Source organism: Prionailurus bengalensis, chromosome B2, assembly GCF_016509475.1.
Source record: "Prionailurus bengalensis isolate Pbe53 chromosome B2, Fcat_Pben_1.1_paternal_pri, whole genome shotgun sequence".
In the NCBI taxonomy this organism is placed as follows: domain Eukaryota; kingdom Metazoa; phylum Chordata; class Mammalia; order Carnivora; family Felidae; genus Prionailurus; species Prionailurus bengalensis.
Genome location: NC_057349.1, coordinates 2,129,906 through 2,157,603, shown reverse-complemented (window position 1 = coordinate 2,157,603; position 27,698 = coordinate 2,129,906). Strand labels below are relative to the sequence as shown.

The 27,698-nt window shown below is 48.7% G+C and overlaps 1 protein-coding gene and 1 non-coding gene across 2 annotated transcripts; both read left to right on the top strand.

The window, feature by feature from the left end:
* Positions 1-1,204: 1,204 nt before the first annotated feature.
* Positions 1,205-12,157, top strand: LOC122489068 (zinc finger protein 883-like). The gene is made up of 3 exons (XM_043590569.1): positions 1,205-3,731; positions 4,301-4,448; positions 10,072-12,157. Exons 1-3 carry the CDS (start codon positions 3,330-3,332, stop codon positions 11,658-11,660), a joined length of 2,139 nt encoding a protein of 712 aa, XP_043446504.1. The 5' UTR covers positions 1,205-3,329; the 3' UTR covers positions 11,661-12,157.
* A 14,828-nt stretch (positions 12,158-26,985) lies between these two features.
* Positions 26,986-27,067, top strand: TRNAS-GCU. Its single transcript has one exon. It is a non-coding gene; the product is annotated as a tRNA-Ser (tRNA).
* The last annotated feature ends 631 nt before the right edge of the window (positions 27,068-27,698 follow it).

The window sequence follows — 27,698 nt, the reverse complement described above, 5'->3', positions numbered from 1 at the left end:
GATCCCATGAAGAGTAGGTGGCTAAACAGACTGAGCCACCCAGGCACCCCTAAAAATAGGATTATTGCTTGATTTAGCTTAAGTGAAAGTAATAAATAGGTACTGTAAATGTCAGTAATTTGACCTTTGTGGCCAAACATATTCACAAGTAGACAGAAGAGCTCTCTGCACAGGGACGTGGACAACACACATTTCTCAATATGTTACTTGTTTAAAGAGTGGTCACTGCATACGTATATGTCGTGTATTTTAAGGGTATGTACTGCTACAAGTAGTACTTTACTACTAAGTAAAACATGGATTCAAATTTGATGAATTTACAATCTAATGGGAAAGACAAATGAACACAAATCAAGAAAACAATCCTGCCTGGAAGAACTGGGAAGGTATACAAAGAAAATGGGCAAGGGCATTGGTAGGACTTTAAGGATGAATTTTATCAGTTCAGGTACTCCAGAGAAATAGAGTACGAACATGTGTTTTTGTCAGGAATCAGCTCAGGCAATTGCGCGGTTGCTAAGTCTACGACCTGCAAAGCAGGCTGCCAGGGTGGGAACTCAGGCAGGATCTCCACGTTACAGTCTTGAGGCAAAATGCCTTCTTGGGGATGTTTTTAACTTTTAGGGCCTTTGGCTGATTAGCCAAGGCCCATCCGGCCGTGCGAGAATGGGAAGGGAGGTCTCTGCTCAAGTCAACCGATCCCAGAAGTGAACCCCATGTACCAGGTCGCCTCGCGACAGCAGCCGCGCCGTGGGAGCGTGAAGCCACCACAGGAGAGGCGCAGGGCGCAGTCAACGCCGCCGGCGTCCCACGCGATTCTCCCGAGGGCGCCATGCAGTGCAGTCGGGCTGTGCGCGGTGCTCCCGTCCGCGTAAACGCGTCCCGCGGAGGTGCAGAGCGTGGCCGGGCAGCAAGCCGTCTCGGTGCTGGGGCCACGGGAAGGGCACAAGCCTACCCTCCCGCACAGACTGGGTACGTGGGGAGGCAGGTGGCGAGCGGCCAGGCGGCTCCGAGAGCCGGAGGCGGGCGGGGGTGTCGTGACCACACCGGCCCGGGAGCGCAAGCCATAGAGACGCCCGGACCTCCCGGGACCCGTGCAAACCCGGAAGTAGCCTCTCGGGATCCAGTTCCGCGGACCACTCGACGGCATCTAGTTGCGCGTCGGCGTGGGCTCGCGGTGCGGCGGGGCGCGGAGAGGGGATCGGACAGAGGGCTGGGGCTGGAGGCGAGGTGAGGGGCGGGGGGCGACCCTCTGCTTGGCCTGCCCTGCCGGCCCCGGGGACGGGCGCTCACGCCGCTCACGCCCGGGCGAACGTGGCATTACTTGTAGCCCCGGGGGCTGTGAGCGCCGCAAAGACCTGCCTCCGCAGCCTGGGTGCAATGTGTCCCTAAATTGTTCGGTCGGCTTATCACCGCTATCGTGTTAACAGGCTTATCCAAGTTCTCCGCTGCCCGGGTCATTTTGTTGTGTTCACAATACGTTCTGATCCCCTCCCCCCACCCCCAGAGTCCAGAAGAGCCTTCACCCTGACTCCGACTCTGCCCCGAGTCCACTGAGTTTTGTCTGGAGCCTGCACAGCCCGAGTTGTCTAAAATTTGGTGTAACCCTGACTCCTGTCGTCCACACTCCCTGAGAGCAGGAGGGTTTGCACGTAGTGAACCGGGAAGAGAACATTTTGGGGAGCTGTCGACACTGCCTAGGAAGGTGCGTCCTGTCCGCGCTCTTGCATTTCCGGCGCTTCTGCTGAGGAGGCCTCTGGGCCCCGCGAAGACCTAACGGGCTCCAGGAACCGCCGTCAGTGGCCGAAGCCAGACGTGCATACTGCATACCCAAGAGAAGAGCGGATCCTGGATCCTGGAGCTGCTGGGGATGGCCCGGCTTCCCTGCCCCCCCCCCCCCTGGGGAGCTGGAGGCATTAAAGGGGAAGCCATTGGGGTAAGGGAGGGAGCTGCATGCGGGAGGAACGGGTGGCCTGGCGGGTAGTCACAGGTGGACGTGACCCTGAACAGACTCGCGCCGTTTTCCTCTCCGGTCAGGCTTTATCCTCTGAGAAGGTCTGGTCCTTCACACTCCTCAAGGCAAATGGTCCGCAAATCTCAAGGGAAGTTGGTTATTTCTGCTACGGACCAAAGGACTTAGGTCAGCAAGCAAGGAGTGCGTAGGCTTGAAGCAACGTCACCCTTAGATGGGTTGGAGTGGGTTGGACCGATGTTACCGCCCTCCCAAGGCTGTATCAGCTGATTAGAGCATCTCTTCACATACACAGTGAGGTCAAGTTTTTGTTGTTATTTGTTTTTAGTAAATTACCACACAGCAAAGATAACCTGTTTTTACCAGACAAATGGGCCTTAGGCTCAACAAATTATTTTCCCTCGTCTATACAGGATGTTCCTAGAAAGTAAGCATTCTTATCCCAAACACTGAGTTATTTTTATTTTCTAATATTTAAGGCAACTTAAATAGAAGTGTACCTCAACGAAAACGACTTCATTTTGTTGACGGCATGTTGTGCTTTCCCGATCCTGTTGCGTGTATTCCGGGAGACGCCGGAAGTGGGACGCGGCCGCGCGCGCCAGGGGGCGTGGCCTCCAGGAGCCGCGGGCGGGGCGCTTCCGGGAGCCCGGCGGCCGCTTCCGGGAGCCGGGGGCCGGGCCCCGCCCGCTGCGGCGGAGCTGGTTGAGCGGCCTAGTTTGTCCCTCGCCTTGGGGTCCAGGGTTCGGGCTCGGACCCCGGCGGGAGCGGCCCTGCGGACCCCCGACGAGCTGAGCCGCGAGGGCGACCCGGAGTGGGGGCCCCTCGATGCGAGCAGGGAGTAGGGCTCCGCGCTCGTCGTTGCCAAGCCAGCACGAACGAAGGTCACTGCTGTTGTGACCGCGGTTCCTCAGCGCTTCTCTCCCTCTGGGTGGGCGCACCTGCGCGCAGACGGACGACCCTGTGCCACCTCACGAGGCTTGGAAGTGTTCCCTGAGGCCGGGGCGCCGGATTCGGAGGCTTCCTCGGACCGCGCGCCCCTCCCCCAGTGACGCGACACCACCCTACGCGCGGGGTTCCGCTGGTAGTTGTGATTGCTGACTGCCCCGCGTGGAGTGGACGCTCCAGGATGCCCGGGCTCTGCACTGACGCAGTTCGAATGCCTGCAATGCTTTCTGCACAGGCTCGGCCTCTATTAGTGCATTTTTGTGGATTTACCGAATGAATAAAAATAGTTACTGTGGTCACAGGTCTTGCGTGGTTCTTCACGGGATCTGCCGTTTACCCCCTATTTAGTTCTGTGCCCTAGAGCGCCCTCGGCAGCCTCCAGGTGACACGCCAGCAGAAGCCAGGCAGGATGCCTGTGGACACAAGAAAGTCTGCCGGCCAGTTCCACCCTGAATGGGGTCAGCAGGGGCCTGCGGTGGTGAAGGTGGAGCTGGAGGAGGACAACCCCAGGAGTCAGGTGCCGGACAACCAGCCCCCTGCCTGGGAGATGTTCAGACAGCGCTTCAGACACTTTTGCTACCAGGAGACGCCTGGACCCAGGGAGGCACTGCGCCGACTCCGCGAGCTGTGCCGCCAGTGGCTGCGGCCCGAGACGCACAGCAAGGAGGAGATCCTGGAGCTGCTGGTGCTGGAGCAGTTCCTGACCGTCCTGCCCGCGGAGCTCCAGGCCTGGGTGCGGGAGCACCATCCGGAGAGCGGGGACGAGGTGGTGACGGCGCTGGAGGATCTGGACGGAAAAAGAAATGTACAAGTAGGAAGGCACTGGTCTGATATGGTTGTGGGTGACTGGGAACAAAACTTCCTCAGTTGTGGAGCTCTGAGGGAGCAAGGGCAGAACCAGCCTTCTGCAGGGGAATGAGCGTCTTGCTAAGCCAGCCCTGAGCAGAGGGAGAGGGAGGGAACTGCGGATTCAGAGATGGTGAGTAAAGATAAGGAAGACATTTTTTTATCTTTCAGACACTAGGAGGAGCATCATGCTCCTTACTTTAGAGGTCTCTCAACTCTCAGCCACAAAGAAGGAGGTGAAATCATTCCCAGTTTGCACACATAGAAACTAAGGTAGAGAGGTTGTGTAACTTGGCCAGGGACACACAGGCAATAGTGAAATGACAGAAACAAGTCTTGATCGGATTTTGCTTTGCTTACTTTTCTAGCTATTTCTCAGTGCCCCAGAAGGTAAATAAGGCCCTGTTTTCAATTTTCTTTTTCCTAGTGTCTCGGGGATATTTCTTGTGGATTCCTCAAGGAGTCCTTCCAAACCAGTTTAGTCTCTTAAATTTTCAGTGTCCTTAGGGCTTAATCACTACTGCTTGTCTCCAGGTTTCAGCCTGTGTTCTGGAACAGGAAATCCTTTTGCAGAGAGTGGCCCTTCAGACGTTGGATGAAGAATCTTCATACACATGGGTTCAGCCCCCAGCAATCCAGTTCAAGGGCAAAGGACCTGAGCCCCAACCATCAGAGGAAGGAGGTGAGGCAATACTTTCTCTAGGGAATTTGGACGGAAATGAACTCTGAGTTGAATTTTTTTGTGTGGAGTATGACATGTTCATTCCTTGTGATGAGGGTTATTAAAGAACATGATGAAGGCAACATTTTAGGTAATAATGATTAAAAGGCAGTAAGTCATATCAGAACAGCCTCAGTGGTATGGTTGGTTTTAAATATCCGTATTTGCAGGGCACCTGGGTGGCTCAGTTGGTTAAGCATCCGACTTCAGGTTAGGTCATGATCTCGTGGTTTGTGAGTTCAAGCCCCACATCAGGCTCTATGCTGATCACTCAGAGCCTGGAGCCTGCCTTGGATTCTGTGTCTCCCTCTCTGCCCCTCCCCTGCTCATGCTCTGTCTCTCTCTTAAATAAACATTAAAAAATATGTATATCTACCTTTGAATTTTCTGCATATGGTCTAGTAGAAATGTTATTTAAAGAATTTTGGTGCCTACATTTTTCAGTTGATACTGATAGGATATTAACCCTGTAAAACTATATTAACTGTTTTGAAAGTTACCTTTTATTATTACCAGAGAAGTATATATGCATTGTACAAAGTTAGAAAGTACATAGTAGCAAAATAAAACAAAGCACCATGTTCTATCACCCAGAGATTATTAAAACTGATGACTTTTTATTCTATATCTGTGTAGCTTTTTATGTGCATGTGTATTTATATGCGGGTATGTGTACACGCATGTGCATACACACACATACCTTTTACCAAAGAGAACTCATACTCTGCTATTTTCTGATCTATTTAGTTCAGCTAATGATCTTTCCTTTCCCCCATCAGTACATCTTCATGTTACCTAAATTCAGTTCAAATTCAGATTGGCTCAGTTTTTTTCGAAAATGTATTTAAAGCTGATTTGTCCAACTCTGGGTAGAATCCGGGGTTGTTCATGCCTCTTAATTCTTTGCTACATTAAAACAATTCCACTCCCATTTTTTCCCCATAACCCAGACTTTTTGATGAGCCCAGGCCAGTTTCCCAGCCTCTGGAGTTTTTTAATTGCTTCCTCATTGTATCCTTTACTTTGCTGCCCACGTACCTTGTATTTGCTATAAACTGGCAGTTGCATCTAAAGGCTTGAAGGATTTGAGTTAAACATTTTGGGCTAGAATTAATATTAGGTAATAAGAGACATTAATACCTAGGTGACCCGCTATTTAAATCACCGGCTTAGCATGATGACAGGAAATAGCTGGTTTTCGCCCTCATAGCTAACTGTGAGGTGTCGCCTTGCCACTTTGCGAATAGCCAGTTCCCCGTCAACAAATTACAAATGTTTGATAAACCTCGTATGGGTCAACCATTTTATTAAGAGTTACAGGATGAATTTGTAATTGTTTCATTCCTTCTCTGTTATTAACTGGCATTCTTCATAGTAAAGCTTTCCTTCATCCGATATGTCTGTTTGGTCACTTCCTTCTAGGCAGTCATGATTGATGCTTAGTTTCCCCCTTTTATTGACCAGTTTTCAAATTCAGGAAGTGGTTTATTAGGCACCTTAAATGGTGACATGAGGTTTTAGGTTTTTTCCTGTGTGGGTATCATTATGAACATAGGCATTTGTATTGAGTCAGCGTGTTTCAACCCACCACATTTCAATCCACCCTTTCTTCCACACATCTTTGGCTTATGTGGATGTCTTCAGTCTTGCTCCCATCTCTGTTAATTTTGGCTCTGTTAATTTTGAATGCTTGCTTTTACTTTTTGAACAAAATAAATTGTTTCAGGCTCACCTTGTATCTTCCCTGTACCCAGATCTGCTGTCAACCATTGCTGAAGGAGCCTTGGCTTTTTAAATGGAGAATAAGATCTGGGTGTGAGGAGTGTTCTTTATCATGTGGGTAACACTGCTTCTAGGACATTTCATGGGCAGAGCTACATAATACATATTTTTTCCTAACACGCATGAATTTATATTGATGTATTCAATTGTTTTACCATTACAATGTTCCATTACTTTTCTCTATTGTATTTGGTGTCTGCATTTATTTTTTTAATTCATTTCTTATGTTCTCCTTTGGCTGGCTGGCTGGCTGGTTGGTTGGTTGGTTTATTCATTCACTCGCTCACTTATTTACTTAAGGTTGTGACAGTATCAGGTGATCCCGAGAAGCACAGGAGTGGGAATGGAGACACTAAAGGGAGAAAAGCCAACAAAGTGCATGAGTGAGCAGGCTGTCTTGGTTTATTTAGTTGTCTTTGTTGTTGTTGTTTTCTAACTTTTGATGTGGGTTGATTTATATATTTTCATTCTCCTATTTACTAATATAAATATTTGATGACATGAATATTTCATTGAACACTGCTCTAGATGAATTCCAAATGTTTTGAAATGTAGTGTTCTCATTGTTATTTTCTATAAAATCTGAAATGTGTGTTTATATTTTGCCTTTGAAATAACAGTTGTTTATTTACTTTTGAGAGAGCGAGCGAGCAGGGGAAGGGCAGAGAGAGAGGGAGACAGAATCTTTTTTTTTTTTTTTTTTTAATTTTTTTTTGGAGGCGCCTGGGTGGCTCAGTCGGTTAAGCGTCCAACTTCAGCTCAGGTCAGATCTCGCAGTCCCTGAGTTCGAGCCCCACGTCGGGCTCTGGGCTGATGGCTCAGAGCCTGGAGCCTGTTTCCCATTCTGTGCCTCCCTCTCTCTCTGTCCCTCCCCCATTCATCCTCTTCTCTCTCTGTCTCAAAAATAAATAAACATTAAAAAAAATTTTGGGGGGGCGCCTGGGTGGCACAGTCGGTTAAGCGTCCGACTTCAGCCAGGTCACGATCTCGCGGTCCGTGAGTTCGAGCCCCGCGCGGTCCGTGAGTTCAAGCCCCGCGTCAAGCTCTGGGCTGATGTCTCAGAGCCTGGAGCCTGCTTCAGATTCTGTGTCTCCCTCTCTCTCTGCCCCTCCCCAGTTCATGCTCTGTCTCTCTCTGTCCCAAAAATAAATAAACGTTGAAAAAAAAAAAAAAAAGAGAGAGAGAGAGAGAAAAAAAATAAATAATAAATTTAAAAAAAATTTTTTTAATGTTTATTTTTGACAGAGAGACAGAGCATGAACAGGGGAGGGGCACAGAGAGAGGGAGACACAGAATCCAAAGCAGGCTCCAGGGTCTGAGCCATCAGCACAGAGTTCAACACAGGGCTCGAACTCCTGGACCACAAGATCATGACCTGAGCCAAAGTCAGATGCTTAACTGACTGAACCACCCATGTGCTTCTTTTAAGATTTTATTTTTAAGTAATCTCTACATTCAACATGGGGCTCGAACTCATAACCCTGAGATCAAGTGTTGCATGCTCTACCGGCTAAGCCTGCCAGGTGCCCCTGTCTGTTTTTTTATATCACCTCTAGTTTCTGCTTTAGGAAAGTTGCCACTCTGTTATTTTCTGTATAATTATTCATATGTGTTACATCTGCATTGCAAATTGTATTCTTTATTTTAGCATTTTTAAGTGCTCTTCTTTGTCTCATTTCATGCTTTTGGCCTGCATCTCCCCTTTCAAAATCTTGATTCTTTCTTTCTTTTTATTTGCATTTGCTTAATTTATCCTTATTCACATATTTTGCTGTATATGTGTTTCTTGACTATACACATAGAGTTGAGGGAAGCCGGGGGGGGGGGGGGGGGGGGGGGGGGGGGCTCAGTCGGTTAAGCGTCTGACTCTTAATTTCGGCTCAGGCCGGGGCGCCTGGGTGGCGCAGTCGGTTAAGCGTCCGACTTCGGCCAGGTCACGATCTCGCGGTCCGTGAGTTCGAGCCCCGCGTCGGGCTCTGGGCTGACGGCTCGGAGCCTGGAGCCTGTTTCCGATTCTGTGTCTCCCTCTCTCTCTGCCCCTCCCCCGTTCATGCTCTGTCTCTCTCTGTCCCAAAAAATAAATAAACGTTGAAAAAAAAAAATTTATAAAAAAAAATTTCGGCTCCGGCCATGATCTGCTGGTTTGTGAGTTTGATCCCCCCATCAGGTTCTGTACTGACAGTGGGTAGCCTACTTGGGACTCTCTCTCTCTACCTCTCTGTCTTCCCCTCTGTGCACGCTCTCTCTCTCAAAACGAATAAAATAGGGGTGCCTGGGTGACTCTGTCCTTTAAGCTTCCAACTCTTGGTTTCGACTCAGATCATGATACACGATACATGGTTTGTGGGATGGAGCCCCCACATCAGGCTCTGCACTGACAGCACAAAGCCTGCTTGGGATTTTCTCTCTCTCTCTCTGCGCACCCCCCCCCCCACTGTCTCTGTCTCTCTTAAATAAATAAACTTAAAAAGATAAAAATAAATAGGGGCACTTGGGTGGCTCAGTTGGCTAAGTGTCCGACTTTGACTTAGGTCATGATCTCGTGGTTTGTGGGTTTGAGCCCCGTGTTGGGCTCTGTGCTGACAGCTCAGAGCCTGGAGCCTGCTTCAAATTTTGTGTCTCCCTCTCTCTCTGCCTCTCCCCAGCTCTCTCTCTTTCTCTCTCTCTGTCTCAAAAATAAATAAACTTAAAAAATAAATACACACACACACGCATACATACATATATATATAAAATAGAGTTCAGTTTTGCTCTGTGAGCAAATCTAGTGTTTTTTAATGAGTTAAGCCATTTGCATTTATTGATATGGCTGTTAGGACAATTATGTTTGACTTTAACATAATTTGCTTATGTTTTTTGTTCTACGTGTCCTCTATACACATATGAATATATGAACATAAGTACAAACATTCATATGTGCATAGACACATATGTGTGTGTGCATGTGCGTGTATATGCTTTTCAACGTGTGGTTTACTTTTTTTTTTATTTTTATTTTTTGGACTTTATTTTTAAGTAACCTCTACATCCAACATGGGCCTTGACCTCAACCCTGAGATCAAGGGTCTTGTGCTCTTCCAACTGAGCCAGCCAGGTGCCCCTCCACTCTTTTCTTTTTAGTTGTAGTAGTTCTTACACTGAGGAAGCTTTGTGTTTTTGTGCTAGTTGTACGTAGTTATCAACTGCTGCTTAACAAGGGTACCACAAAGTTAGTGGCTTAAAACCATACACGTTTTATCTCACAATGTCTGTGGGTCAAGAGTCTGGGTTGGCTCAGCTGGCCCCGTGCTTCTGGGTCTCTTTCAAGGTTGCAGTCAAGGTGCTAGGGCTGAGGTCTCATCTGAGTTGTGACTGGGGAAGGATCTATTTCCAGCCTTACATCGATGCCGGCAGGACTCACTTCTCTGTCAGACAGGGACTTCTCTATCTCAGTCCCTTGCCGGCCGCTGGCCAAGGCCACTCTTGCCACATGGCTTCTCTGTATGGTAGTGGTGGCTCTCTTCATCAAAGCCAGCAAGCCAGCAAGGAAGGGTGTTAGTGGAGAGTCCATCAGCAAGATGGGACTTACAGTCTTATGTCACTACAGAAGTGACAGCCTGTCACCTTTGCCACACGCTGCTGGTAACTCAGCCATGCTTTGTTCTTTCTCGCTTCCACACCTGTACCACGACTAACATAAGAGATGATGCGATATCTTCTGTTAACATCAACCTAAAATCAAGACTAACTTTTCCAGCTGTCTATCTCTTACATTGCTTTTGAGTTATCTTTTCTCCTCAAGTTGTGTGGTCTGTTGTTCCAGATGGTGGAGTGAGGACTGACAACGTGATGTTAGACGTGAAGCAGGAACTCTGTGAAGAAACAGAGCCTTGTGGGAAGGGGTCTGATGGACAGGATGGAACTTCATCTCAGCATGCCAAATACACAGGGGACTGGGAGCCCAGTGGAACTTTGGAAAGGCAGGACGGGGGTGCCCCAGGCAGAAAAGTCTCTGCCTGTGAAGAATGCAGGAAAACCTTCACCTGGACAAGAGGCCTTCACACGCACAGGAGGACCCACAGCGGGGAGACACCATGCTCACACACAGAGCGTGGAGAGGCCTTCATCAGACGGTCAGAGCTTAGCCAGCACCAGGAGCTTCGTGGCAAGGAAAAGCCTTATCACTGTCAAGAGTGTGGCAAAGGTTTCAGTCAGAAAGCAGGCCTCCTCCAACATCTCAAAAGCCACACTGGAGAAAAGCCATATCGATGTAGTAAATGTGGCCGGTGTTTTAGTCGGAGATCAGTTCTTACAAAGCATCAAAGTGTCCACACTGGAGAGAAACCTTTTGAATGTACAGACTGTGGAAAAGCCTTCTGCCATAGTTCAGACCTAACTGAACATCAGCGATTCCACAAGGAGAAGCCTTATGAATGTAACGAGTGTGGGAAAACCTTCCGGCAACGTTCACATCTGATTGAGCATCAGCGAATTCACAGTGAAGAAAAACCCTATGAATGCAAAGTGTGTGGAAAAGCCTTCACTCAGTATGCAGGACTTAACCAACACCAGAGAATCCACACTGGAGAGAAACCTTTTGAATGTCCTGTGTGCGGACGCGCCTTTAGCCGGACCTCAGAACTCATAATACATCACAGAATCCACTCGGGGGAGAAACCCTATGAGTGCGCTGAGTGTGGCAAAACCTTTAGCGTGAGCTCAACCCTGGTCATACATCAAAGAAGCCACACTGGGGAGAAGCCCTATAAATGCGGTGAGTGTGGCGAAGCCTTCAGCCAACGCTCGGGCCTCAATAAGCACAGGTTGGGAGGGAAGCACGGGAACCCCCCTGAGCCAGGAACACACAAGTGTGGTGAGTGTGGGAAGACCTTCACTCGGTCGACCGGCCTGCGGAACCATACAAGAATCCACACTGGGGATAAAACCTACCAGTGCCCTGAGTGTGGGAAGGCCTTCACCAGGGGCGAGCATCTTATCGAACACCAGGCGATTCACAACAAGGTAAAGCCCTATCAGTGTAAAGAGTGTGGCAAAGCCTTCAGTCAGAAGACGGGTCTTAGTCACCATGTCAGAATCCACACGGGAGAGAAGCCTTTTCAGTGCCCGGAATGTGGGCGCGCCTTCAGTTGGAAGTCAGATCTCAAGAAACATAAGAGAGTCCACTCGGAGGAGAAGCCCTATGCGTGTGAGGAGTGTGGGAAGGCCTACAGGCAGAGAGCCACGCTGCTCCAGCACCTGAGGGGCCACAGGGAGCTGAGCCCGGCCGGCCGAGTGAGTGCGGGGAGTCCCCCTGGGGACCCCGACCCAGTACCAGAGAATCCGCTGCACCCCGACACCCCGCCCAGGCGTGAGGTGAAAACTGCGGGGAGAATCCATGACTCCTTTTCTTAACTGAGATAAAATGTTTCTTGAACTTCATTATTTAAAGGAAACCAGAGATGCCACGTTGGAAAGTTTTATAGGAGCGCTGTGGTGGCTCAGTCGGTTAAGCATCCAACTTCGGCTCAGGTGGTGATCTCACCATTCATGAGTTTGAACCCCATGTTGGGCTCTGTGCTGACAGCTCAGGGCCTGGAGCCTGCTACGGATTCTGTGCCTCCTTCTCTCTCTGCCCCTCCCCTCTTACATTCTGTCTCTCTCTCAAAAATAAATAAACTTGGGGCACCTGGGTGGCTCAGTCGGTTAGGTGTCCGACTTCAGCTCAGGTCAGTATCTCACAGTTAGTGGGTTCAAGCCTCGCATCGGGCTCTGTGCTGACAGCTCAGAGCCTGGGGCCTGCTTCAGATTCTGTGTCTCCTTCTCTGTCTACCCTTGCCCGCTCATGCTCATGCTCTGTCTCTGTCTCTCTCTGTCTCTCAAAAATAAACATTAAAAAACAAACAAAAAAATTTAAAATAATAATAAATAAATGTACTTAAAAAATAAGTTTTTATAAAGGTCATAAATGCTGGAAAAGTTGAGAATTTAGAAAAATAAACGTCAGGGGCGCCTGGGTGGCGCAGTCGGTTAAGCGTCTGACTTCAGCCAGGTCACGATCTCGCGGTCCGTGAGTTCGAGCCCCGCGTCGGGCTCTGGGCTGATGGCTCAGAGCCTGGAGCCTGTTTCCGATTCTGTGTCTCCCTCTCTCTCTGCCCTTCCCCCGTTCATGCTCTGTCTCTCTCTGTCCCAAAAATAAATAAACGTTGAAAAAAAAAAGAAAAAAAAAGAAAAAGAAACGTCAATAAGCAATTTACATGTGATTACCTTTATTAAATGCAACTAAGTATCAGTTAATAGGATGAAAAGTCCACAAGGGAAGCTATAAAAAAAATTATATTTTCTACTGAATTCACATGTTTTCATGTAGTGTGTTTTCAACCCATTCTAATTCCTCACTAGCTTTAGCCTAGCCCTGCGTTGAAATTACTCTGAGTACCGGCCCCTGGGACACTACAATGTCCAAGTTTGGAATGCGTGGAATGTGCGAGGTAAGTTGTCTTGTTTCCTTCCCTCCCTAACCACGCCCTTAGCCACAAGTGGGTGGCCTGCAGACCCTTCCTGATCTCCACCCTTATAATTAGCATTTCCTGATGAAGAAAGGATGTGTTATATAGTTGTTTTTTTTTAATGTTTATTCATTTTTGAGGGAGAGCACGAGCAGGGGAGGGGCAAAGAGAGAAGGGGCAGAGGATCTGAAGCAGGCTCCAGGCTCCGCAGGTGACAGCACAGAGCCCAATGTGGACTTGAACTCACAAACCATGAGATCATGACCTGAGCCGAAGTTGGACTCTGCTCAACCCACTGAGCCACCCAGGCACCCCAAGGATGTGCTATAGTCCGAGTGACGTGGAGAGCATAGTGTGTTGGCCTCCAGTAGCTCAAAATCAGGGGTGGGGGCACATTCTGACCAAAGCCAAGGGCATACTCTTCTCATTGTGAGCTCGCTCCTTGAGCTTACAACCAAGGACAGAAGAGAAGAGGAAAAATCAAACTTTTCATTCCAGCATTTTCGCCCTCCTACAAGTTATATTTACACAACTGAAAACCTCTTTTGGAACCACCTGTGTCCCTCGGGCAATGACATGAGGGACTTCTGTGCCGAACCTCATAATAGTTTTCAAATACTGGAGAGAATTTTCTCATTTTTTTGTGCCGTCCATAATGGAACAGCTACAGATGTGACACATTTTAAAGTTCAATCTGCATTATTAATGTTGTCTTCAACACTTTCTTAAGTCTAGACAGCCAGCAAAAGAACAACCCTCCTTCTCCTTTTCTTTGATGTTTGCGTCATGTCTCTTTTCCCAACCATTTACTTTCCATTTACCTGCATCATTAAATTTGAAGAGCGTTTCTTACCGACGGCGCATGTTTGGGTGACGGGTTTTTAATTTATTCCACCAACTGTTGTCTTAGGATTGGTGGATTGAACTGAAGCGTTTTCTACTTAATGTCATTATTGGTATTTTAAGGCTTAAGTCTGCTATTTTTTTTCTTGTTCCCTGTGTTGCATTTCTGTGGTTTCTCTTCCCTGCCTTCTTGAACGTGATTTTGGAAGTCCATCCTGACTGGTTTATGATGTTCTTGAACGTACCTCTGAATAGCATCTTTGTCGTTGATAACAGCTGTTATTTTGAACTGGCTTTCAACCCACATACACTCTACCCCTTTCTCTCCAAGAAATACATCAGGTTTTGTTCATCTTGACTTGAGAACAACCGTAGACAGGAATACAAACATTCTAAACAGACACGGAGGACCAGAGTTGGGTTCTCATCAAAGTCTGTGTTGGTTTTTTCTGTTACTGGTTACTCTTTACATCTCAGGAGAGCCCGTGATGAGGCCCAGCAGAGGGAGCCCACCAGGACTTCTGGAGCTAAGAATGGCTGAGAGCAGGACTCTGTTTTAGTCTCAGCCTATCTCCGCACTTCAAGCAGTACCTGACATGTATTCGTTGCTCCATAAATATTGAAGGAAGGAAGGAAAGGAGGCTTCTGGGCCTTGGTCAGCTCTGAGTTCGTTACCAGTGGCTGAGGCTGGAGACACGACCAGGCGCTGATCCTGGAGCTCCCGGTATATTAAGTGTTCTTGACCATCCTGCCTAAGGAGCTATAGGCCTAAGTTCAAAAACATAATCCAGGGGAAAGTGATACCTTTGCTGTGGGAGAAATCTGGTTAAATTTTTTTTTTTAACGTTTATTTATTTTTGAGACAGAGAGAGACAGAGCATGAACGGGGGAGGGTCAGAGAGAGGGAGACACAGAATCTGAAACAGGCTCCAGGCTCTGAGCTGTCAGCACAGAGCCCGACGCGGGGCTCGACGCGGGGCTCGACGCGGGGCTCAAACTCACGGATGGCGAGATCATGACCCGAGCCAAAGTCAGCCGCCCAACCGACTGAGCCACCCAGGCACCCCATGGGAGAAATCTGGTTAACAACACCTTAAGTAATCCAACAACAGCTAGTAATGGGATGAACTGATATATGGCTTCTGATATCATTGCTTCACTGAGGACACATCACTTCTGTGGTATTTTTGGCAAAAAAAAAAAAAAAAAAAAAAAGCATAACCTGACTCTAGTCGTGAAGAAACATTAGGCAAACCCAAGTTTGGGGCAGAGTGTTCAACAGACCAACTGCCCTGTGTTCTTCAAAAATATCTATGTTTGAGAGACACACATTGGGGAATTGTTTTAGATTAAAGGAGATTAAGAAATGTAATGTGAGCTCAATGTGTGAGCCTAGGTCGGATCCTAGACTGGAATAAAATTTATGTAAAGAACATTATTGGGACAGTTGGCGTAATGGAAACATGGACCATTCATTCAATAATAGTATTGTATCAGTGTTCAGTTTGAGTCAGGCATTGTTTTGTGGTCCCAAGGCAGAATGTCTCTGTTTTTAGAATGTGCATGTTAAAGTGTTCAGGGATGAAGGTTCTTGGTACCACAACACATCTTTAGGAAGTTTAGTGGGGTAGCGAATGACAGTAGTCAGGTACACGTGGAGGAGAAAACCAAGTGTCAAGCATTAATAATAGGCAAATCTCAGTAAAAGGGATATAGCACTCATGTTGTTCCTATAATTTTTTCTAAGTGAAGGTTGAAATAAAAACCATACCCACACCAGAACAAACCCAAAGAGTGAATATCAAGTATTGGCTTTTACTGGAGAAGTGTACAGAGTATGTGATAAGCCAGGCCAACTTGTGGAAGGAGGGAGGTAAGTGACAGATGTCTCAGTATAGGAAAGGCTGGAACGCACTTGGTGACAGTACTAGTCTGTATATTCTGGGTTGTTTCGACAACTCTACCAGACACTCGAAACTTCTCGTGTAAGGAAGGTTTTCTCATTGGATTTCTTCTTTCCAACAGAGGCCAGTTTGCACTGAAGTGTTTTCTTGTAGCATCTACATTTTCTACTGGATGATTATCAAGCTTCTTTCAGACTCAGGACTCCTTTAAGATAAACTCACACACCACTTACCTCACAGACACTGAAATTCTTCTAGCGGCCGTTCACCTCACTAGACATAAGCATTAAATAATGCAGGTTTAGAGCTGAAAGAGATCAAAACAAAACACCCTCACTCCTTTCTCAAGCCTTTCTTAAGTGCCGACCCAGTGCCAACCATATAAAGGAAAATGATGCAAAAAATGTTTAGCAGATGCGAAATGGGCATTCTTCCAAGATGAAAAGTGCTTTATTGGGAAGAATTATTTTATTTTTATTTTATTTCATTCAGAGAACAGAAGCTTGATTTGTGGCGTGTCTCAGACCACTGCTCCTGACTTCCTACTGGTTTTACAGTGTTTATAGGCAACATAGTTCCCTTTCAATAATGAAAAACTGGCCCAACTATGGTAAGAATATAAGTCTCCCTTAGGGTGTTTGGTCTTCTAATTTGTCATTATGTCACTTTTCTGCTCTACACCCTTTGATCCTCCAAAACTAAGACTCTTCACACTTCCCTGGTCATTGAGAATGTTTCTCCTGTTTCTCTTTTTTTAAAGTTTATTACCTAGAGAGAGAGAGAGAGAGAGAGAGAGAGAGAGAGAGATCTCGGGTGGGGGAGGGGCAGAGAGAGAATCCCAAGCAGGCCCCATGCTGTCAGCACAGAGCCTGATGCAGGGCTCCATCTCACAAACTGTGAGATCGTGACCTGAACCAAAGTCAACAGTCGGGTGCTCAACCAACTAAACCACCCAGATGCCCCTCCCCTGTCTTTTTTTGTAGTTTTTACATCTCACTTCTGTAGGGAATAGAAATCACTTCTGTTACAGGCCGATAATATGATCTCCATGATCCCCTATCCTTGCAAATACAATGTGTTCTTAAAACAATTGACATCTGGGGGCGCCTGGGTGGCTCAGTTGGTTAAGCGTCTGACTTCAGCTCAGGTCATGATCTCGCGGTCCGTGAGTTGAGCCCCGCGTCAGGCTCTGTGCTGACAGCTCAGAGCCTGGAGCCCGTTTCAGATTCTGTGTCTCCCTCTCTCTCTGCCCCTCCCCTGTTCATGCTCTGTCTCTGTCTCAAATATAAATACACGTTAAAAAAAAAAAGAATTGACATCTGGAGGAGCATCAAAAGTGATCAAAGGTGGTGTCAGGCCTTCAGACGCCGCTCAAATGTGAATTGCCATAAGCTCAACTTTTAAAAAGTTGAGATATAATTGACATATATAAGTTTCAGGTCTACAATATAATAATTTGGTATTCGTATACATCCTAAAGCAATCACCACAGTAAGTGTAGTTAACATCCATCACCATGTATAGTTACAATTTTTTTCATTGAATGAAAACATTTAAGATCTCTCAGCAACTCTCAAATGTGCAATACAGTATCACTAGCCATCGTCACCATGGGATACATTACAGCCTCCTCCCTTATTTATTTTATAACTGCAAGTTTGTATCTTCTGACCACCTTCACCCATTTCACCCCCTCTCGCCTCCCGCCTCCGGTGACCACCAGTCTGTTCTCTGTGTCTGAGTTTGGTTCCTTGTTCTTTAGATTCCACATATCAGTGAGATCGTATGGTATTTGTCTTTCTGTGTCTGACGTATTTCACTTAGCATAATGCCTTCAGTGTCCATCCAGGTAAATGACCAGATGTCATTCTTTTTTATGGCTAAACAGTATTCCGTTGTATTTATATACCAGTTTCCTCATCCAACCATCCCCTGATGGACACTGTGGTTGTGCCCGTGTCTTCGCTACTGTGTGTAATGCAGCCATGAGCATGTGGGTGCAGATCTCTTTCTGAGCTCATGTTTTCTTTGCCTTTGAAAGTGGGATTTCTGGATATGTGGTAGCTCTATTTTTATTTTGTTGAGGAACTTCTATGCTGTTTTCCATAGCAGCCATTCCAATTTACATTCCCACCAACAGTGAACAAGGGATACCTTTCCTCCACGTTCTGCCAGACCCTTGTTATCTCTTTTTGATAATAACTATCCTAACAAGGGTGGTTTGGATTTACATTTCCCTGATGGTGAGTGATGTTGAGCACTTTTTTTTTTTAACATTTATTTATTTTTGAGACAGAGACAGCATGAATGGGGGAGGGTCAGAGAGAGGGAGACACAGAATCCGAAACAGGCTCAAGCCTCGAGCTGTCAGCACAGAGCCCAACGCGGGGCTTGAACTCAGGGACCGCGAGATCATGACCTGAGCCAAAGTCAGCGGGTCAACCGACTGAGCCACCCAGGCGCCCCTGTTGAGCACTTTTTTTATGTACCTGTTTGCCATCTTTACATCTTTGGGGAAATGTCTATTCAGATCCTCTGCCCATTTTTAAATTTTTAAAATCAGTTTGGATGTGTTTTTCTTTTTCTTTTTCAATCGAGTCGCATGGGTTCTTTATACCCAGGCACATACCCCAGAGGCACTGCAGCTTTAGTTCCGGACCACCGCAGTAAAGTGAGTCAAATGAATGTTCTCGTTTCCCAGTCGTATAAAAGTTGTGTTTACACTATACTGAAGTCTATTAAGTGTGCGATAGCATCGTGTCTACAAAAACCACATAGATGCCTCAATTTAAAGATCCTCTGTTGTTAAAATGTGCTAACCATCATCTGAGCTTTCCACACGCCGTAGCCACTGACCACAGATCACCATAACAAATAATACTGAACAGGATGAAAGCAAAAGGTTGAAAACGTTGTGAGAATTACCAAAACGAAGTGAGCGAAGGTTGGAAACATGGCGCCAATAGCCCGCTGGATGCTCGGTTGTCACCACCTTCACTTGGCGGGGAGAAAGGCGGTGTCTGTGGCGTGCGGTAAAATGAAGCCTGCGGGTATTGGGGGTATTGGTCCCCATCAGACACGTGATTTGTAAATCTTTTCTCCCATCCAGCAGGTTGCCGGCCCTGCGCCCCCAGCGCGAACCGGCCATGCACCCGGTTTTCGTCCCGGCTTCGGGCCGTGTGGCCGCCCCCCACCCCCAGGTCGTCGGCACCTGGGGAAGTTTCGGCGGGGGGAGGGGAGGGGGGCAGGGCGACCTCCCCAGGCGGAGCCCCGAGAGCGAGGCGGGCCTCCCCTGTGCGCTAGCGACCCCCATCCGTAGCTTTCCGCCTGGACGAGAGGCGCTTCTGCTCTCGGAGCGATTTTGCGGCCGCGAGCCCCGCCCCCCACCAGCCTCTCAAACTCGCGGGCGGCTGTCAGTCTGGGAAGCAGCCGGGACGGACCCGGGGGAGGGCTCACACCTGGTGGGGGAGGAACCCGGGGGGCGGGGGGAGGAACCCGGGGGGGCGGGGGGAGGTGGGGGGGCGCACTCCTGGCCGCGCGGAGGGACCCGGGGGAGGGCTCACACCTGGTGGGGGAGGAACCCGGAGGGTGGGGGGAGGAACCCGGGGGAGCGGGGGCAGGTGGGGGGGGCGCACTCCTGGCCGCGCGGAGGGACCCGGGGGAGGGCTCACACCTGGTGGGAGGAGGAACGCGGGAGGTGGGGGGAGGAACCCGGGGGTGGGGGGGGGGATGTGCGGAGGGCGCACACCTGGTGGGGGAGGAACCCGGGGGGCGGGGGGAGGAACCCGGGGGGAGGCACTCCTGGCCGCGCGGAGGGACCCGGGGGAGGGCTCACACCTGGTGGGAGGAGGAACGCGGGAGGTGGGGGAGGAACCCGGGGGTGGGGGGGGGATGTGGGGGGGGCGCGCCCCTGGCCGCGCGGAGGGCGCACACCTGGTGGGGGAGGAACCCGGGGGGGCGGGGGGAGGTGGGGGGCGCACTCCTGGCCGCGCGGAGGGACCCGGGGGAGGGCTCACACCTGGTGGGGGGGGGGAACCCGGGAGGTTGGGGGAGGAACCCGGGGGACGGGGGGAGGTGGGGAAGGCCCACCCCTGGCCGCGCGGAGGGAGCCAGGGGAGGGCTCACACCTGGTGGGAAGAGGAACGCGGAGGTGGGGGGAGGAACCCGGGGGCGGGGGGATGTGGGGGGGGCGCTCCCCTGGCCGCGCGGAGGGACCCGGGGGAGGGCGCACACCTGATCGGGGGAGGAACCCGGGAGCTTGGGGGAGGAACCCGGGAGCTTGGGGGAGGAACCAGGGGGGCGGGGGGAGGAACCCGGGGGTCGGGTGGATGTGGGGGGGGCGCGCCCCTGGCCGCGCGGAGGGACCCGGGGGAGGGCGCACACCTGGCGGGCGGCCCTGCGGCCTGGGGTTAGGGAGGGGTGTTGGGGGGTCGTCACCACGCGGCGGTGCGGGGCTTCGGCAGCCTGCGGGGAGACCCCCCCCCCCCGCCTGCCCGGGGGAGCGGGTTTGGCGGCACCGCCCGCAGTTCGCGCTCCCGCGGCCTCTGCGCTTTCCCGGGAAGGCGCGGAGCTGGGGCTCTGAGGCGGCACCTGGTGGTCGCGGGGCAGAGGCGCGGCCCGCGGGGGGCGAGCACTTCCGTGCACCTGCGCCGGCGCGCCCGCGTCCCACGTGCTGGGCTCGGTCGTGCGCCGGAATTTCCGCCAACGGGGGGACGAAGCTTCCCCACCCCAGCTCGTCCGTGTGCCCTCGCTCATCCGGTGTCCCCTCCGGAGTCTAGTGCCTCGTATGCGGGGATCGCATCTGGCGTATTTTGCCATGTGGTCAAAATATTTTATTACGGGGGCGCCTGGGTGGCGCAGTCGGTTGAGCGTCCGACTTCAGCCAGGTCAGGATCTCGCGGTCCGTGAGTTCGAGCCCCGCGTCGGGCTCTGGGCTGATGGCTCCGAGCCTGGAGCCTGTTTCCGATTCTGTGTCTCCCTCTCTCTCTGCCCCTCCCCCGTTCATGCTCTGTCTCTCTCTGTCTCAAAAATAAATAAACGTTGAAAAAAAATTAAAAAAAATATTTTATTACGGAAAATGTTAAAGTTTTTTTCCTTTTTTTTTTTTAATTAGTAAACTCTACCCCCAACGTGGGGCTCGAACTCAGAACCCCTAAATCAAGAGTCGCTTGCTCTCCTGACCGGGTCAGCCGCACCCCTACGTTTATTATAGAAATTTTTATACACAAAACAAAACAAGGAAACCTGTAAAGCCTCCAAGTGCCTCTCCCGCCCTCTCCCTCCCAGCCCCCTCTGTCTATGCCATTTTCCTCGTATACTGTAAGGAAAGTCCAGGCATCATTATTTATTTTATCCGTAAAGATTCCAATGTGTAAGAGAAGAGAGGTGGGACTTTTAAATATCAGCACTGCGTATTTAGTGAGCCTGCCTAGTAGGGGGGAAAGTGGCTTCTTCAGATGTCTTTGTTTTATTCTTTTTTATTTTGGTCAGTGTGATAATTTTCTTAGAATGGCCTTTTTAAATTATTTATTTATTTATTTATTCATTTATAAAGTTGTGAGAGAGAAAAAGCGTGCGTGGGGAAGGAGCAGAGAGAGGGGGAGACACAGAATCCGAAACAGGTTCCAGGCTCTGAGCTGTCAGCCCCGAGCCCCACACTGGCTCAAACCCTGAGATCATGACCTGAGCCAAAGCCAAGAGTCAGATGCTCAACGGACTGAGCCACTCACGTGCCCCTATTTACTTTTTCAATGTTTACTTATTTTTGAGACAGAAGGAGATGGAGAATCAAGGCTGTCAGCACAGAGCCCCACTTGGGGCTGAAACCCACAATGTGAGATCATAATCTGAGCGAAGTCGTGAGCTCAACCAACTGAGCCACTCAGGCTCCCCTAGAATCCGGTGAACAATTCCATTGCCCAAAGTTGGTAGATAGAGGTTTGCTTACATCATCAGCAGGACCATTTCCTTTTAAAGGATCAAAGTTAAGGGCACCTGGGTGGCTCAGTAGGCTGGCTAAGCCTCTGACTTCAGCTCAGGTCATGATCTCACAGTTCGTGAGTTTGAGCCCAGAGTGGGATTCTGGGCTGACAGCTCAGAGCCTGAAGCCTGCTTCAGATTCTGTGTCTCCCTCTCTCTCTGCCCCTCCCTCCCTCACACTCTTTCTCTAAAAAATGAATAAATGTTAAAAAGTTTTTGAAATGAATGTAAGGGATCAATGTTAAATACTGATTTTATTAATTTGAACATAATCTGCAATATTCTTCAGGAACAGTTACCTAGATGTTCATGCTCATAGTGATGTGTGATATCTCCCTCCATTTCCCTGCTGTCATTGAATACCTTGCAATTGCCTCCTTAAAGTCTCCTTTCCCTGGATTTCATTTACTCTTTACATTTAGCCTGGGTCCTTTTTCTGTCAAAACACACTTTCTTCTCAGAAGCTTGTACTTGGATCTTCAGGTTTCAAGACCAACCTGCCACCCTAGCTAAGAAGACATCTACAAATACAAGAGTGTCTTTATTCCAGTTAATATGGATTCGAACAAATTGGTTATCAAAGCTTTTGCGAGATTGGAAGTTTTCTTAAACATTTTCCCTATTCTTTTGAATAAATTAAACACATACAATTGTGCAGTATTTAAATAAATTGTCAAAAGAAAGAACAGAATCAGGGGTGCCTGGGTGGCTCAGTCGGTTGAGCATCTGACTTCGGTTTGGGTCATGATCCCCCCGTTCGTGAGTTCGAGCCCCACTTCCCCCACTTCAGGCTTTGTGCTCACAGCTCGGAGCATGGACCCCGCTTCAGATTCTGTGTCTCCCTCTCTCTCTGCCCCTCCCCCACTCGTGCCATGTCTCTGTCTCTCAAAAATAAATAGACATTAAAAAAAAGAAAGAACAGAGTCATTAAAGCTGGAAAACAAACCAAGAATCAAACGATCTCCTAGTGAATTAGATACATCACACACACACACACACACACACACACACACAAGTTCCAGAATCTTTACCCTTGGTAATTAAAATCTTGACTAGGGAGTCAACCACTCATTATGGATATAAATCTGATAATTTTTACAGTCTTTTAAATAGCTAAATTCTTCAGCAAACTCTTTGCCCTTTGCCCAGGGTTTGCCTGGGGCTGAGGGCGCCCCAGGGAGGAAGAACTCAACGGGGAGCTCAAAGGGGAAAGCTCTCAGCATCAAACCTGGAGTGGTCGCCCTGCAGGCCCTGCCAGTGTGCATCTGAGTCAGCTGCAGGTGTATCTTGGATATATAAATATATCTTGGATGTGGTCTTTCAGAAATATTAAACAGACTGTATTCATCCTCTGCTTGTGAGGCTTCAACACGTTCCCATTGTAGTTGGGATAAAATTTCAAATCCTGAACGTAGTCAATGCCTTGGTCACATGACTTGGCCACACTGTCCCCAGTGGGCTCGCTTTCCCCACTGTCTCCACTGCTTACTGGGTCTGGCTCACACTGGCCTTCTCCCAAGCTTCCTGACCATGACCCCCCTCCCCTACACACACCTCTCACTCTGCCCGGAATACCCCTCACTTCACTTGCCCCTGCCTGTCCCGACACTGCCCTAATTTTATACTAAATGTCACCTACGCACCTAAAGGGTATCTGTTCAGAGCCACATTCCCTAATCTCCCAGTGAACGTGAACTCCCCCATGTGATTGTACTCATGCCACTCTGTACATTTTTCCTGTCCCCTAACAAAATTTGTGGTCATGTACTTACGTGTGTTCTTTGTTTAAACGTCTGTCTTCCCCCTGACAGTGTACGCTTTGCACGGGAAGAGAAAGGACATTTGTTAAATAGTTGTTGAGAGAACAGAGGCGCGGACAGCAGGTGCTGTGATTTCATCACGCTCGGAGTTCGAGTTCGTTCGATGGATTTGTGGCAGTCCCTCCTCCTCCTGGAACTACACAATATTAATTAAACAGGATCAACATCAAACACACGTCCCAAGCTTGAACCGTGAGTCCCCACACTGCTCAGTGATTGAGCGTTATCTACACACATAGGGAAGGAGAGAAAAACCAGAATAACAGGCACAGAGGACCTGAGACCATCTGAAGGATGGTTATGGGGGGAAAGGGTGGAGACACAGGGTTAACGCAGGGTGCCTGGTGGCAATCCCACTCGGACCCTGTTTGAGAGCAGGTAGTGATCAAATACCTTCCCGAAGATCAAATGCTCCCCCTGAGGAAATGAAAACTGCAACCCGGATCCCCACTGAGAAGAGATGGGGAAGTGGAGCCCCATCCTCTGTGGTTGGGTGAGAAACAAGAAATGGGTTTAGGAATCTGGTGGGAAGACAGCCCAGGCAGGAGCACAATTCACTGTGCTATCAAATATAGTGAGAAGGCTGTTTCCCACCGTCCTGAAGACGTCTATAGGACCCGACCTCTTACAAGTGGCGTCCACCAGCTTGATCTGTAAGATGTTAAGATGAAACTCCTTCCTGTCATACATAAAGATCGTTGGTAAACCTAGTGGCCATTTCTTTGTATCTTCATTTCTGAGCAGCATTTGGTGCTCTTCACCATGCTTCAGCCTTTAAATACTTCGTTTAAATTTATCTTTACCTTTTAAAATGAAATCACTGGGGTGCCTCGGTGGCTCAGCCAGTAGAGCATCCGGCTCTTGATCTCAGGGTTGTGAGTTCAAGCCCCAGGTTGGGTGTGGATCCTTCTTTAAAATAATGAAATTGTTGGGGCGCCTGGGTGGCGCAGTCGGTTAAGCGTCCGACTTCAGCCAGGTCACGATCTCGCGGTCCGTGAGTTTGAGCCCCGCGTCGGGCTCTGGGCTGATGGCTCAGAGCCTGGAGCCTGTGTCCGATTCTGTGTCTCCCTCTCTCTCTGCCCCTCCCCCGTTCATGCTCTGTCTCTCTCTGTCCCAAAAATAAATAAACGTTGAAAAAAAAATTTAAAAAAAATAATGAAATTGTTAAGTAACATATGGTTAAAGAAAAAGTGAAATCTTGAAAAACCTTTAATAAAGAACGTTGAAAAACTCAGCTGTTAACAAATGACATACATCCTTCAGGCCTTTTTTTTTTTTTTAATTTTCATATCAGAGACTTTTCAGAAATGGCAAAAGGTTCGTGCCCAGTATATAAAAATAAATGCCAAATAAATTTTGAAAATATTGGGATATGTTAAAAACTCTTCAGCTAACTCATTAAAAAGAAATGCACAATTGTTGTGTGATGCTTAATAGATACGTAGGTGTAGGTGTAAATACTTCTGTGAGGGTAACGTGGAAAGTCGAAGTTTGGGACCTTGATAAAATTGATGCTGCAGCTGAATGGCCCTCACTGATATTAAATATCTAAACCAGGGGTGCTTGGCTGGCCCAGTCAGTAGACCATGTGACTCTTGATTTCCAGGTTGTAAGGTGGAGCCCCACGTTGGGTGTAGAGATTACTTTAAAAAATAATAAATATCTGGGGACACGTGGGTGGCTCAGTAGGTTAAGCATCCAACTCTTTGCTTCAGCTCAGGGTATGATCTCAAGGTTCAGTTCATGAGTTCAAGCCCCACATGGGGCTCTGTGCTGGCACAGTGGAGCCTGCTTGGGATTCTCTCTCTCTCTTTGCCCCTTCCCCGCTCATGCATGTGCTTGTGAGTCCTCTCTCTCTGTCAAAATAAATAAATTTTTAAAAATTAAATAAAACCCCCTTTAAAAAATAATAATAAATATCTAAACTCATTTTATCACCTAAAATGAAACACAGTACCAAAACAATACAAAAATGCTATACATACGGTTCTACAATTTGCCTTAAGAAAAAGTAATTGGGAAAATATTTGTCAGTTACTACATGTAGCTCTGTGTTGTTCTTATTAATGACCACAGACTCCTCCAATGTTATGCTTGATCATAAAATTATTCCATTTGTTAGGCATTGGGCAGTCTCTAATATTTAACTATCAGAAGTAGCCCTCCACTAAAATGTATGTAATGTGTGTGTGTGTGTGTGTGTTTTCACACTAGTGTTGGTATTTCTCTAGCAGAATTCTCTACTAGTGGGCTGACTGACTGTTGGGTTAAGGAAGGGTATGAACTTTGTAAATTTTAATAGGTCTTATGGAATTGTCCTTCAGGGTGGTTGGACCCGTTAACACCTGCATGGGCAGTATTTCAGAAATCTGAAGTGGGAGTAGGGGAGGGAGAATGAGGTTTTAAGTGTCCTATCCCCATGTACAAGTTAGCCGGTGCACTTCAGTTATGTTCATTAACCGTCTGATTTTCTTCTGTGCATTGACCATACCTGGTGGGGTTTTTTAAATTTTTTTTTCCTACCGGGTTTTCTTTTTCTTGTTGAATACAATTTCATGTAATTAATTATTAGTTTATTTATTAGTCCGAAAACAACTTACAGTGTCAAAGACTTACACAACAATTACTGTTTGCAAGATAATTTTCTAAGCATTTTATTGATATTAACTAATATTCATCACAACCTTATGATTAAAAAAAAAAACCTAGGATTATCAACCCAAGAGGTTTAATTAATTGAAAATATCCTTTCTAGGTATCTTGACTCTGGTGCTCAGAGTTTGAATTAAATGTAGAGCATTTCATCCTGCATTTAACTACAGTTACTGTTTGCTTACTCCGGCATTGGTGGACGGGGATGATCAGAACGCACACACGATTCCCTGCCCTCCAGCTGAGGGACGGTGGTGTCCATGCCGCTCCCCCCTCCCCCGGGAATCGTTCTGAAGTTGCTGGTGGCAATGGGGTTGCCCTTGACTCTCTGAAGAGCGAGTGTCCCCGCAGAGGAACGGGAGCGACGGTCCCATTTAGCGGCGTGGATGCGGTAGCCCAGGTGGTAGTTTCGTGCTGACCGGAGGGATTCTGAAATTCGGAGACCGCGGGGGAGAGAAAACCACTGCCCGCAACACAGCTGAGAACAGAGCTAAGAGATAGCACAGGGAGGGAAAGAAGCGCCAACATTTTGGCGGAAAAAGCACATCTTCCCCCAAAGCTCTGCGCTAAGTAAGCACCAGACCCTCAAGAGTGCGGGAGGGGGGGGGGGTGCAGATGAGAAGTGGGGGCCGCAGTCAGAGATGCCCGGGACGGAGCCACACCTGCACCCCGCCCTGCAGGACGGACCGCGACAGGTGAGCGCACCTGGTGCCCAGCCGGATGGGCCTCCCCGCACGGACCTCCCCACGCCCGCCTCCCGCAGGGACCTCCCCGCACGCCCTCGCCTGCCCGCTTCTTTCCGAAGCCCATTCTCGCCCTTGTAGGTCAGCGCCCAGGCCTGGTTCCACCTGCTGGCGGGTGTTTGCCCGCCCCCCCCCCCCCCCCCGCGCCGGGGCCGTGGGGTCTGTGTCCCTTCAGACACTTGACTCGGAGCGGGTGTGGCGAGCAAGCCAGGCAAGGGCGACCGGACGCATTGGGGGAAATCCTGGAGTGCAGCGGGGAGGAAGAAATAGAACAGCCTGGGTTCCCGTGCGACGAGGTGGCCGAGTGGTTAAGGCGATGGACTGCTAATCCATTGTGCTCTGCACGCGTGGGTTCGAATCCCATCCTCGTCGGCTGGCTTCCCTTCCGGTAGTGTCGCCCTTCCCAAGCGATGCGTAAGTGTTCTCTTTTGCTGAGTTAATTCCTCACTCTCCACCCAGTGGAGTAATTCCCTCTAATCCCGCCCCACCCCTCCTTCCCTGCCTTTTCAGTAGCTCTGCTCCTGCTGGAACCTACTTTGTCAATGGAGTTAGTGGATTCACGTTTCAGCCCCCCACCGAATTTGCATTCCCTGACAAGTTCTGCTTAGAAAGGATTCCCCACTAAGGAAACGACTGAATAATTGAGCACCAGAGAAACATGTTGCCTAACAAAGAGGAACTGATACAATTGTCTGCCGAGTAACACTGTAACACTGGACCTCACGGCTTACTTAAGGCATTTTCAAACTAATGTTATCTCTACTGCAGTTTTCATCTGTTATTTATACTAACTTTAAAAGCAACCGTTATTTCCTAAGGATTCCTGTCTTTGACAAGGAGGGATATGAATTCTTAGAGGTATGACCAAACTAAAAGTCACATTCCCAGTTAGGGCTAAAGATTTCTTCCTGAGGGGAGCAAAGGAAAATGTTAGTCTTGTGTAGTTTCTACTGTGACTTCCATATTGGCAGAACTTTGGGGGCGCGGGGGGGGGATAACATAT